Source organism: Amia ocellicauda, chromosome 9 (genome assembly GCF_036373705.1).
Source record: "Amia ocellicauda isolate fAmiCal2 chromosome 9, fAmiCal2.hap1, whole genome shotgun sequence".
Taxonomy (NCBI): domain Eukaryota; kingdom Metazoa; phylum Chordata; class Actinopteri; order Amiiformes; family Amiidae; genus Amia; species Amia ocellicauda.
In genome coordinates this window covers 8156380-8169848 of record NC_089858.1, presented here as the reverse complement: position 1 = coordinate 8169848, position 13469 = coordinate 8156380, and the positions used below count along the sequence as shown (strand labels likewise).

Sequence of the window (13469 nt, the reverse complement as noted above, 5' to 3'; positions counted from 1 at the left end):
GGCGTTCTGCTTAAATCCACAGCAATTACTAGTTACTTATTTTCTAAAATACACATTCATACATACATACATACATAGAGTCATAGACAGACATTAAAGTCTTGTCAATTGCAAGTAAAACATTGTGCCGTTGCGCTTCAAAGCTGCATATTTGCCTCAAAGGAAAGGTTACTTTTATTGTAGCCTTAAAATAGAAAAAACATCCTTTAATATTTACTCTGCTGTTCTCAACCACAAGGGGGCTTTCAGTACACAGGCATCTAGTGTTCAGATCAACAGGAGTGAGTTATAGAAATAAAACACATATAAGTTCAAATAAATCTATATTAGGTTAAAATGTGTTTCACGCATATCTAATATAGATAAATGCGACCCTACCAATATTGAATAAGAAATGACTTAGTCTTACTTAGACCTGGGTTTCCAGAATTCACCGAAGGAGTTAAATGTTCAAAGCTCATTAGCTGAGCTAGATAAGCTGGTTTGAAAGCGCCTGCTTGTGGGCTGTGCGGGGAGACAGACCAGGTGAGACGCATCTCTGAGCTTTTCAGCCATGGATTTCGTCACAGACGAGCAGGTTCACAAGGTGAGCTGAGTGCGGTGTAGCCTTTAATCATCTAACTTTGAAACCAATGTTGTGAATCCATTTCAAATGGCGAGACGCAATGTCGTCGTTCATGCGCAATGCTGGAGTCTGTTTTCTGGCTTTACATTTGAACGGTGAAAGTGAATCATCCAACTATCAGTTACTGCAAAACTACTGTTACAAACGTGCGATTTCCCAGAAATCTGTCAACAGTGGCATTTAGGTGTGTTTTTTAAATGCGTATATTTTGAACACGTTTCTACGACATTTTCTCTTATCCTCAATCGCTTTTCTTTGCGCTATGTTAACGCCCTGGTGGAGTGGATGAGTTTCAGTGTCATCTTTTTCTCATCAGGCTTGGGCTGAGATGTTTTTAAGCTTGATAAATAAACACATCCATCACCAGAATGGAAAATGCCTGAATGGAATGAAACCAGCGGGTTTAAACATGGTGTTGGATTAGATGTTTGTGTAGTAGTGCACTAGATAAATGAAGATATCTGGCGATTATTTCAAGAGCACTTGAAATATTCCAAGCTATCTTGGGATGCCTTTGAGATATCTTTGAATGAATTCGAGATATCTACACTTGAACTTCAGATATCTTCAAATGTTTTCAAGATACCTGCAAATTTGCTTTAGGATATCTCCAAATTCAAGATCTCTTGAATTCATTCCACATTTTGAGATCCCAATGTATTTCTTTGAAATTAATCTGAGATATCTTGTAATGAATTTGAAATATCTGTATATAGTTAAATTAATGTAAACAATTTAAAGATATATTAAAATAGTTGAATATATGTTAAAATGTAAATCAAGATGTCTCTAAATGTGAATATGGCTTCCCACCCACACTCAGGGTGTAGCCTAGGCCTATGATGATGTGTTGTGCTGCAGTACAGAGAGGACGGCTACCTGGTGCTGGACGGCTTCCTGAGCCCAGAGGAGTGCGATGCTCTGCGGGAGAGGATGGCGGACATCGTGGAGGGGATGGATGTGCCTCAACACTGCAGGTTGGAGTTCTCCACTGACCACGATGAACAGATCAAGTCCCAGGTAAACACGGCATGACTTGTAAGAGGAGAGGATCAACAAGGGGAGTGCTGAAACTGTATTGAGACTTGAATGTTTTGGCACCGGGCTCATTATTGATCCTCGTGATTGTTTCTCTTTCATGCTTACCTTGAAGATGCAGGTAAGATTTTCTCTCAGCCTCTCAACTTCTGTCTGTCTCTCTGCTCATTGCTATTCCTATTTTTCTTCACTGCATTAAGGTTTAAAACATACTAGAGGATGAAACTAATTCATAGCTAAAACATTGAAGACGTTTGGTAAACCCAACTGTGTCAAAATATGCATTAAACAACTTTTACAAACTTTAGATTTTATTTTGTTCTCCATTTTTAATGTAATTCAGCTTATTTGTGTACCTTCACTATTGATGGACTTGCTATATTCTCCATATGAATTCTCCATATTTGTGTGTTTGTAGGAAGGATAATGTGGTGAAAGTAATTTCTCTTGTGTCATCCAAGGGGAGTGCAGACTATTTCTTAACCAGTGGAGACAAAATCCGATTCTTCTTTGAGAAAGGAGTTTTTGATGATAAAGGTACACTTTAATTGAGTTTCTTATATTATAAAAGTAATATTGAAAAAAACGTATTGTTATTTATAGGGTATAATTGTACTTTTTTTTAAATGGATGTTCATGCAATGTATAGTTTTTATTGTCGGTAAGAGTTATAATTCAGATTTAACTGAAAACCATAGTTATTCTGTTATTTTTTGTTGTCTAGGAGACTTTATTTTGAAAAAGGAACGCTCTCTGAACAAAATTGGACACGGTGAGTGGGGAGTGTAATATTCTGTTCTGTATGTCCTGTAAAACAAAATCTCTCTGCCTTATCCCCATACTGTAGCTTACACAATTTCAAAGCATGTTTGCATTACAGGGGCATTGACACAGCTCTGCAAGTTTTTGTACCAAACGAATTGCAAAAAACAACAGCTTTCTGATACAAAGGGCTATTTCAAACCAAACAAAGTCTAATCTCAGAAATCCTGTGACACACCGAATAAGTAAGTGTTAAAGGTGATTGTGCTAATGTTTAAAGATTGGAAATAGACTTCCATTGTCAGAGAGAGAGTCTGGGGCACTAAAGAAAAAATAACTAAATATATATTTTTTTTTCTTGTCCCACAGCACTACATGCTTATGAACCTCTTTATAAAAACATCACACATTCTCCTAATGTCCAGGTAAGAGGAAAGAAAAGGGGTATTTTATACGCAACTTCAGTGACCTTGACATTTGCATGAAGCTGAGTTTAATATAACATATAGTTTTAGCTTCAACCTTCATTCTGTCTCAGCAGAATTATTAGTCTGACTAGACTGCTGATATAGAAGACTAATAAGGCTAATTTCTGATGTTTTTTTATATTTACCAGAATGTGGCCAAGAAGCTGGGTCTCAAGCAACCAGTCGTTTTGCAAAGCATGTTCATTTTTAAGGTGTGGTATGGTATGGGTTGTAGTTGATTTAATAGTTTCTATTAAGTAGCGTTTAAATTGATTGATTTTCTGCATGTCTGTAAAAGGGAGATTTAAAGATACTGCACACTTGATTTATCTATCTGTTTATTTATTTTCAGCAACCTGAGATTGGTGGTGAAGGTAAGACATGTTCCCTTCTAGGATCTGTGCATTTTTATGTTGAGGTTGAGTTAGGTTGAAGAGCAAATGTTTAACTATTGATAATATGACATGCTTATTTACTCTGATCTACATTATACATGTGACATGAATCTAACCTTTCAGAAACTTTAGAGAACGCCCAAATTTCAGACTGAGAAATGCTGAATGCCGTGTACAATGATACTCTTTTCAGGACCATATTGAGACATACAGAATAACTGTGAATCAGATAACAACCACCCAGTGTGTGGTGTGATTTAAAGAGCAGCTAGCAGACCTCACAGAAATGTAGAGTTATACATGATTGTGTCTTTCTAATCTGTGACTTGAGCAGGTGTAGTTACACGTGGTGATCAACAGTGCTGTGTTTGTATTCTTCTTTGATGAGGATGATAAGAGAACAGTGCTAGGGTGTCATTTGTTTCCTCTGTTGATATCCTTAGTGATGCCCCATCAGGATGCCACCTTCCTGCACACGGAGCCCCTGGGCAGAGTGATGGGTTTCTGGATTGCTCTTGAAGATGCCACCCTGGACAATGGCTGCCTGTGGTTCATCCCAGGGTCTCACCAGAGTAAGGCATACCTGCAGACCCTATTATCGTAAACTGTGCAAAACTCAAAGAATTCAATTATTTTACTTTATTTTCATTCCAGTCATGCGAGTGTGAAAATGAAAAGGTCTGTAACTGGTTTGTTTTAGTTTCATTTTTTTTTTACATGCTATTCTGTCATTTCTTACTATGTTCCGAACAAGTTTGTAATGGTGGTTTAAAACTGTACACACCTTCCTATGATGTGACCCTCGTGTGTGTGAAATTATCAGGGCTTTTTAAAATTAAATTAGTTTTACTATCAAACTTCAGATGGGATTACAAGAAGAATGGTTCGCACACCCAAAGGGACAGATTTCATCGGTAGAGATAATACCTATGAAGATAACCAGTTTCTCCCGGCTCCGGTTAAGAAAGGTAAACACTCTGTGATAGAAAGAGTCGAGAGAGAGAGTGCTTAGTGGAGTTCATTCATTCAGAAAACTATGAAATAATTTAATCCCTGAGTTTAGAGCCTTAGCTTGACACAAATGTCCTTCCAGTTGAAACTATATTACTGACAGATTAGTGTTTTATTTGCTGGCCTTGTACATCACGAGTAGGTAATACTTTCCACACAGTTTCTGGAAAGAAATAGTGATTAAAACAACTAGAATAAGACACTGGTGAGGGCTCATTGTAATTTTATTTTCATTTTTTGTTTGCACCTCTCAGATTGAGCACAGTCATGGTTAGACAGCTGAGGTCAGAGAACACTGGTTATGTTAATCAGTAAGGAAAGGCAGACTGACTAGCAGCTTAAACTGATCTGAGATTTAAAGGAAGACACTTCGAATGTAGGTGCATTAGTCGTGAAATGTGGCATAGCAGCTGTGCCAACGCTGTCATTCGCACAGGTGGCCTTGTGCTGATCCACGGGGAAGTGGTGCATCGAAGTGGACAGAACACATCCCAACGGTCCCGCCACGTCTACACCTTTCATGTCATGGAGGCTGAGGACACACGCTGGAACCCAGAGAACTGGTTTGTGCACCGAAACCCATTCACACCTACATACACTTTCATCATGGAAATATCTTTTTTTATTATGATTGTTTTGCTTGGTAGTATATTTCTTATTCTTCAGATAAGGGTGATTTTAATTATAAATTGCAGTACCGGCTAGTCTTTCTTTGACACACTTCAGCAATGCAAGCCCTGCATTCACAGTATATTCTTGATTTACTGTGCTACTGAACCCAGTAAGTAGGATTTTCTTCACTATGTCAAGGCTTGTATTCCAGAAGGTCTTGAATTATTAGAAATGCATGGTCAAAGTAAACCGTGAAAGAAAATGTTTACAGGATTCTACTTTCACTGTTCAACACCAATGTTTCCTTTTAAACTCATTGTCTTTAAAGGTTATTGCATAAGCATTAACCTTGGTAACTGAATCAGTCTTTGCCATGCACTAAAATGCATCATTATTTAGAAATCTGTGGACAGCATGCAGTCTAATACAGCTTGTTTTCCCAGGTTACAGCCCACCCCCGAGCTGCCCTTCCCATCGCTCTATACTTAAACTACCATGAAAAAAGCTGGCGCACGACCCCTTCCTCTGCATACAGTGTGGGGGGGGATCCTGATTACAGGCGAAGACAGGACGTGAGGAAGGGGAGAGGTACTTCATAGTGAAAACCACCAGTTATCTACTGTCTTAAGTGGTGCTTCACAGATGCAGCATTCCTCACAATGGACCGACCAAAAATAAATTGTACAATTGATTTATTAATTCCTTACATTTTTTTAAACTCTGTTCTTGGACCAAACCGAATATACCATGAATGTAACAAAGAAATAAAAAACAAAGAGTTCAGAACGTTTTCAATTGAATAAAAAAAATGTACCCAAGTAGTTTGACTTGTGCATGAACTTCTGCACTTGTTATATAAGGAAGCAATACAATATGGTTTGGGAAACATTACACATTCATAAGACAAGGCCATGCTGTGATTATGAGGTGTAAGGCTTACATGCTAATTGTGACCAAGTTGTGCTGGGAATACATAAAATATCAGTTGCTATAAAGAACAAACAAATCCTTCTAAAAAATACATAAATACACCACTCTATCAAAAGGTCTGTGGGTATGTCGATTGACGAATGCAGAGAGTGTGTTATTAATTATTGTAAAATATCAAGTTTTTATCTATTTGATTGCTTTAAAAGGTTACCCAGCATATGCTCTCAGTGGACCTTACTTTAGACTTTGAAAGGGGTACATTAAGGAAAACACACAATCCAACTAATGAACGCAATCCACACAGGAGACAGATCATACAAATCCTGCTGTTTATTTTGTAACACAGATCCGTGTTTTTCCATTCTCTTTAAACTACATTTTGGGGGGAAAGAAGACAACTTACAGAGTATAAAAAACACAACATGCCATTTGGATTAAAAGTTCACTTCTCTTCAATATGCATTGAGAACTTGGACAAAACATCCTGCGTGTACGGGGAGGTAAATAAATATAATACTGATCAGAGGGGAGGTTTCAGTTTATGTTACAGCTTCTTCCTGATATGGCAGATTGGATTACATGTCAGAAACCATGTTGGAGGCAAAAGGCACTATGAAAAGTGCATTCAAACAGTGTGTTGATATTAAATGGCATCCTGATATAATTAATGGATAGCTATGGCTTTTTGTCTTTATAGTGCAATTATTTTTATTGGATTTAAAGATCTTGTTCTTTGTAAATACCCTAATCAAACGATAATTGTTTCTCTGCTACTTCCTCTGTCGCTTAGCAGCAAATTTCCCATGAAGATGATATGCTGAGATTTTTTTTTTGATCATGGAGGCTGCACAGTGAAGCTATACGTACTACTCATAATTTGTGAAATATGTTTGTCTCTAGCAAACAAGCCTTTCTCCTGGGCTTTTAAAGGTCAACATCTACCCTGTTTAGAAGACCCACAAAACTGAACATCAGCCAGCACTGTGATCAGGGGATCACCCTTCAGTTTGTACACTGCCATTCCCCAGTAAGGGATGACCTCCAATTATTCAGAGTGAAAGTAATATGAGTACCGATTTCATTATTATAATCCATTCTGTGAGTGACCGAGGTCATGGTACTCTCCGTGTCCCAGAAGCTGCCTGTAAAGACACTCCTGAAACCGAGCCACTGTGGGTTTTCAAAATGAAACCCAATCAACCATAGGATAGCCTACAATCAATGATGTTTTAATGCAAAACAGGAATTCAGTGCCAAGGCAAAACGTTTGAGTTAAAAATAAAAAAGCAAGCAAAGCAAGGTAAAAATACAAAAGAATGAGTATCAAGGGAGAACCCACAACACCTTCACTCATTCTTTTCATGCACATATTGTCACACTTGATAAGAAAGACCTAGTTTATATGGTACCAGGGAACTTTAAATGGTAAAATCATAAAAATAAATTAGTTAAGTCTTGTGCATTGTGGAAGCAGTCCTAGATATTATAGATTCAGATGATGTTGTAAAATGATACAAAGACCTACCAATCTGTTATTTCTGTTATGAGCACTTAAGAGCATAATTGCCTTCGGTGGGAATCATGTCTTGCCCATCTGACTTTGTAGCAATTTCCTTTGTTTTAGGCGTATGCAGACTTCTTACTTATGCCCTTTAGGGAAACTAAACCGACTGCTTGAACCAGTAAGCAAGCCACAATGTATTGACATCTCAATCTCAATCACCATAATGCATTTCAGGCACTTAAAACCAGTCTTGAAGGAAACCATACACAATCGCCCCATAGAAGCAATATGTGCTCAGGCTGCACAGATGTTTCATTAAGGCATGAACCGTCTCAACAAGCTCAGCAGACCAGACAACAAAGAGCACGGCAGGTCAGCAGAGGAATCAAAATAAATGTCAGATCATTTTCATTAAGTCGATACATGTGAACTATTCAGGGAGACAGGACTCCAGTACAAGACACAAAAGAAAAAAAAACAAAACAAAAAAAACTAAAAAAGCAATGCATTAGCATATACAAATTAAGGCAGCAATACATATGTTTTACATTATTTAACATGATATAGGGAATGGTGTGTGCTGTGAACATACATGCTTTTCTATAGGTTACCAATTATATGGTCAACAGTTTACAAGTGTGAACCATTTCAATAACACACCCATCTTATTAAAGGGTTCTCCATAGACTCCAAAACAATGTAGGAGCCCATATCTATACTAATAATCACAAGCAGAGAGCTTACAGTGTTAATTATATGCATGCATTCCTATTCAGAATTAAGATTGTTGATAATCTATTTCATAAAGCCTTGTTGAGTAAGTGATGCTGAGGCAACAGGCTGCTGTAGTGGAGAGTGAGTCCCTTTCATCTCTCCAAATCTCCTACATGATCTAAGCTGAGTACATGGAGAACCCTGTTACATCATTAGGATACCATCTGCACCAGGATCAAAGAACAACAGCAAGTGAAAACAGTTTTCTGTTTCTATATTGCCTTTTGCCATAGCTGTATATAAAGTTAAATCAGTACACATAAAAACATTGATGATAGCAATAAAAACATCTCAGAACATGTCACTTGGTAGAATGAAATGTGTATCACATGATACAATTGAAATAAATCAAAAGAGCAAAGTCATTTTCAGAGGTTAATGCAGTACAAAAGCCACTTGCATAAATGTACAGTGCCCTGCAGAAATGATTGCATCCCATTATGTTATTGTACGGTCACATGCAATTTTGTGGCAAGCAATTATCTATCCTAATTATGAAACAAACGAGGGTGGTTTCAGAAATGAATAGGAATGCAGAATGAAGAAACGTACTCAGTCATCGGTCCCTCTTCACAGAAACACATTGTGCTGGGACTCAGCCTGGAGTGCAGCCATTATTCTACAACAGTTTTAATAGCTGATAATTGATGCATGCATATTTCGATGAAACATTGGTGGACATCCATTACTTAAAATACAAATTTATTCTGTCAGTAACAAAATTACCCTTCACTAACTACTACATCTCAGGAATGAGAAAATGAGCATGTGTCCCATTAAGCAAGGTCTCGCACAATGACTTGAGCTTTGAACTTCAACGTCTTGTAAGATTGTCTGTCTTGTCAACAGCGACCCAAAGAAATACTTCAATAAAATAATACACTAAAGCCACAGGCTAGGAGTCTAGAAAGAGTGGTTTGATCCCCTGGTATTGGTACTTTGTGGTTACCTTTCAAGAGACAGAACATGGAGCATCTCAAATAAGATTCAGTCTATTCTCTCGCCATTAAGGCGCAGCACCATAACTCTCCTCCACACCCAGTTTACTTCAATAAAGAATCCAGCATCAACATAGCAGCAGACTTCAACAGAAATCAAAGATAAATTACATAATTTAACGAATAACACACATACACAAAAATAACTGCATCAACCAAAAGGAAAATATGGAGAGAATAGAGAAACTTCAACACGTCGGCACTACTAATGTATTGCAATCTTCCGAATTTTACAAGAATATGAATTTTACACATATTACATTTTTCCCCTTGTTATAAGAAGTCTGTACATGACACCAATTTAATAATCAATCTTTTCTTAATCTATAACAGTGTATCCTTACACTGGCAAACTGAATTTCACGGTGCCCATAATTCCTGAAATCTTGCTGGTAAGGGATTCACCATTAACAGGCTGGTCTTTTGATGTAGTTTATCACCACCTAGTGGACATGAAAAAAGGAATATATATATATATATATATATATATATATATATATATACACACATTTCAAAAGTCGAAGTCCACTTGGCTGCACCCTAAATATAGACGAAAAAAAACAGTATAATTGTACAAATTACTCCATAGTTACAATGGACAACTTAAACCGTGTTTAAACCTATAGCGCAAGAGCATTCAGTTACCTTAAGGCCTTCATATAAATCTCATCAAAATACACAGCTTAGTCTTCCATTTCTTTAAATTTACAGATAATCCGTGTATTTTTACGGTATACCTTCTACGAAGTGCAAATATCAGTAGTACCTTTTTCAAATCAAAATAAATATGTCCCGGGACTTGGGTCAAACCCGAATTATGCAAAAGATGCTGGGAAAGTGGCATTTGTGCCCCGTATTTATGTGCTGAGGGCAAGATTAGGTTCCGACCCCTCCCTCGACATTTCAATTATAATAGTAATACTGTAATAAAAAAAAAAAAATGTGCAGCCTTAAAATACATTGCTAATTCACTATAGATATGTGTTGTTTTCCTATGTTTGATCGCCAACACCATTCCTGGATATTTCACAAGAGCACTGTGAAACACAAGAGGGCCTATGGAGCATAAATGAGAAACTGAATCTGCACTTCAATATTTCAGTAGCCAAGGATTTCTGAGCTCAGGAACCCCCCTGAGATATCAGCCTTACTCAGAAAAAAAATGTTTCTTTGCTAGATTAATAACAAAACATCTTTAATAACTTATCAGGCAGTTCATTTACTGCTGTCTCTTATTAGACTTGGTATTATTCTACAACTATATGGGGAAATAAATAGTAATTAAATTTTGATCACAGAAACCATAAATGATCTTGTGCAGCAGCTCTCCATTTTAACAATGACAGGAGGTGTTGTTTGAACTCACATACTACTGTATAGTACTGTATCCTCTTATCAGTGCATTGTGTTTCATATATTAGACTGATAAACCTAATTTGCTGTGTATTACCTCAATTTCTAAATTCTTAACATATGTAAAATTAACATTGAAAATCCCAAAATTGATTTAAATACAAATGTATAAAATCATGTTGTTTCCACTTCCTTCCAAAAATCATTAATGCTATTGAAATTAGACATTTGTCACAAATTATCACTTTTGCTGTAGTGCCAAACTGCCATGAAGCAACTAATACTGGTGCTTTAAAATGGGTCTCACGGTGTTTCACTTACAAACTTTGATTCTCTTCATTTTATATTAAACACTCTGAATTAGATTTTTTTCCAGATCCCTTAAAAAAAAGCAATCGTATGTAGCACTACAACCTTCACTTTCATTACTGAAAAGAGATACAGTAGTAAAGGATTATTCTAAGTCACCTTCATAGCATCAACAGTGTGAAAAGGTACAGGGGTAAAATGAGGTTGTCTATTTGCGCCGTGTAGGCTTCTAATAAAGAAACAAGCGTGACCGATCCTACAATCCAGGTGTAGCTGGTGTTCAGGTTAATGGACCCATCGAAAATGAGGAATAGAGCAACCGCTATGATCTGGGCAAAGATAGAAGTGGCCGTCCCTTCCATGGTCTTCTTGGTCCCAGGCCAGCGGATCTCTCCCAGAGTGCTGCCGAAAACGGAGGCCATGGTGTCACCCACTCCCACCGCCAGCACTCCGGCGTAGGGCACCAGGCCCCCTGCTCCGGGGAGGGTCCCTTTGGGAGCACATGACCCAGGGAAAAGCCATATAGGAAGGGACATGCCTAGGAGAAGGTAGATGTGTGTGAGGATAAGGGGTCCGGAGTCACGTTCATCCAGGAAGAGAGTCAGCAGCTTCCGGAGGAGCTGGCCCAGGGGTCTGATTCTGAAATAACGGACGTACTCCAGGAGGAGGAACACGGCCAGGCAGGCCACTGAGGCCACGTGCAGAAGCTGGCGGTCGTAGATCAGTCCTGGGACGTAGGTAGCCACCACGATGAGGTGGAAGTACTTCCTAACCACCGTGGAGGCCTGGTGTTTCTTGGAGCCCGAAGACCTCTTGTAATTCTGATGCAGGACCACCACAGAGGCCAGGGCCACCAGCAGGACCCAATAAGCCATCAGGTAGAGCCTGTTCTGACCCAGGAGCAGGAAGTCAATGAGCCACATTAAGGGGTGCCTGCGAATGAGGAGGGCAAGCCAGGGCATGATGATCCCCAGGCCGAGCACAGCCGTCATCATGTGAAAGAACAGGGAGGATACCCAGGTCTCCGACTCCATGAAGCAGAAGAGCAGAGCGAAGAAGATTCCCAGCAGGAGAGAACCCACCACCACCACTAACAGGAAGTAGTTCACTGGGTCCCCTTTGGCCTCGGCGACATTCAGAGAACGCTTGATGAGCTGGTTGATGACGAAGCTCACGCCGCCCACGATGATGAGGGCTTCTCCTGGGGTGAAGCAGCGAGGCAGCAGATACAGCATGATCAGGCTTAGGTAGACGAAGATGAGGAGGACCTCCAGCACTTCAATGACTTCGGACACCGTCAAGGTCTGCTTGATGGTGTACATCACCGCACTGCCAGCAATGCCGGAAATGACGCAGGTGTTGGTGGGAACCGGCCTGGTGATGCCAAGGGCTATCAGGGAGAGGAACAGAGCTAGCATCATGCCGGTTGCTGTGACCACCATGGAAAAGCGCTCAAAGTACACGTTCCCCGAGGCTCCGCAGCGCTCCTTCAAAGCCAAGCCCAGCAGAGGCATAACCATACATGCTGGCACAATCCCGCTGTTGGCTGAAGGCCTGAACTGAAATACAGCACCGCCGGATAGCAGTAACCGGTCCCATTTGTGCTGCACGTAGAAGGCTTGGATGGCCAAGGCGATGGTGCACCAGGAGAGTTGGCTCCACACCACCGAGTGGACACAGAGAACAATGGTGAACACCACGAGCGACTCCACGATCACGGGGTTGGTGGACATGACTGCAGATGGTCCGAGCTCAGCCTTTTCTTCCAAATATCAATCTTCCTAATTGAATCTTCTTCTGTGGGCGTGCGTTACCCTCCAGCGCCGTCACTTTCACTTTCTTCCAAATACCGTCATTGTCTTTACGTCGCTCTGCGCACAAGTGTAGCTTTAGATACCTGTGAATAATACATGACAGCGTTAGCCTTTGTTTCCAATATTCATACATTGCCTTATGATATTGATTATACTTAATAACATCGTTATTTACACAGCGTATTTGTCTCGATCGGCTGACATTCATCTCTGCTGGTGGCACACTCTATACTCTCAAATTAAACTATGTGTCTTGATTTCTTACCTTAACAGTAATCTTCAGATACAAAAAACAAAATGGGCAGAAAGTAGTAGGTGAAAGCACTCATGCAGTAAAGATTGATGCACGATAAATAAATTAATCCAATTGTGAGGTAGCTACATATTAAATCCCTTAATGACGCTACAGCGCTCAGTCAAATAAATAAACCGTGCAAACCCAACATAATAACACGTGGGGGAATAGCTCGTACTCTCCTATTTGAATATGTCTGCTTGATGTGTCCGCTCACCCGGCCTCCTTCTAGTATTGCTCAAACCAAACCAGTCAGCAGTAAACTGATGATATGACATTTCAGCACAACGGCATTTGGGTACAAGGTAAAATAAATAAATGAACAAATAAAGCCTATTGGTTGCGAGCTACGTTAGGTCGCTGGTTGATTTCGTAAAGCAGAACTAATACCATCGCGGAAAGTGTCATTAAATGTTGACTCACCTCACAAATTCACCCAAACCGAGACCAATATTGTGTGTGTATGTGTTGAAGTGGATTATTTTTTACCTCACGTCATTAACCCTTAGCAGGCCGCCATGTTACCATCCCGATCACGTGATACGCGGTAGCGCTCCTGCTCCACGTGATAAGGGTAGATTC

The 13469-nt window shown here is 39.5% G+C and overlaps 2 protein-coding genes across 5 annotated transcripts; one reads left to right on the top strand and one right to left on the bottom strand.

Annotated features, from left to right (window-relative positions):
- The first annotated feature begins 301 nt into the window (after positions 1 to 301).
- Positions 302 to 5728, top strand: phyhd1 (phytanoyl-CoA dioxygenase domain containing 1). Of its 3 annotated transcripts, XM_066712954.1 has the most exons (11): positions 306 to 586; positions 1487 to 1645; positions 2125 to 2200; positions 2388 to 2435; positions 2795 to 2850; positions 3042 to 3104; positions 3245 to 3266; positions 3731 to 3859; positions 4151 to 4255; positions 4735 to 4861; positions 5354 to 5728. In XM_066712954.1, exons 1-11 carry the CDS (start codon positions 554 to 556, stop codon positions 5397 to 5399), a joined length of 864 nt encoding a protein of 287 aa, XP_066569051.1. In that variant the 5' UTR covers positions 306 to 553; the 3' UTR covers positions 5400 to 5728. The 3 variants fall into 3 exon arrangements, with proteins under 3 accessions (XP_066569052.1, XP_066569053.1, XP_066569051.1); XM_066712955.1 differs by lacking the exon at positions 3042 to 3104 and having other exon boundaries at positions 302 to 586; XM_066712956.1 differs by lacking the exon at positions 4151 to 4255 and having other exon boundaries at positions 304 to 586.
- Positions 5729 to 6152: 424 nt separating this feature from the next.
- dolk (dolichol kinase) lies at positions 6153 to 13451 on the bottom strand. Of its 2 annotated transcripts, none has more exons than XM_066712953.1 (2): positions 13377 to 13451; positions 6153 to 12675 (listed from the first exon to the last, which is right to left on the bottom strand). In XM_066712953.1, exon 2 carries the CDS (start codon positions 12509 to 12511, stop codon positions 10940 to 10942), a length of 1572 nt encoding a protein of 523 aa, XP_066569050.1. In that variant the 5' UTR covers positions 12512 to 12675; positions 13377 to 13451; the 3' UTR covers positions 6153 to 10939. The 2 variants fall into 2 exon arrangements, with proteins under 2 accessions (XP_066569050.1, XP_066569049.1); XM_066712952.1 differs by having other exon boundaries at positions 13311 to 13429.
- Positions 13452 to 13469: the final 18 nt, after the last annotated feature.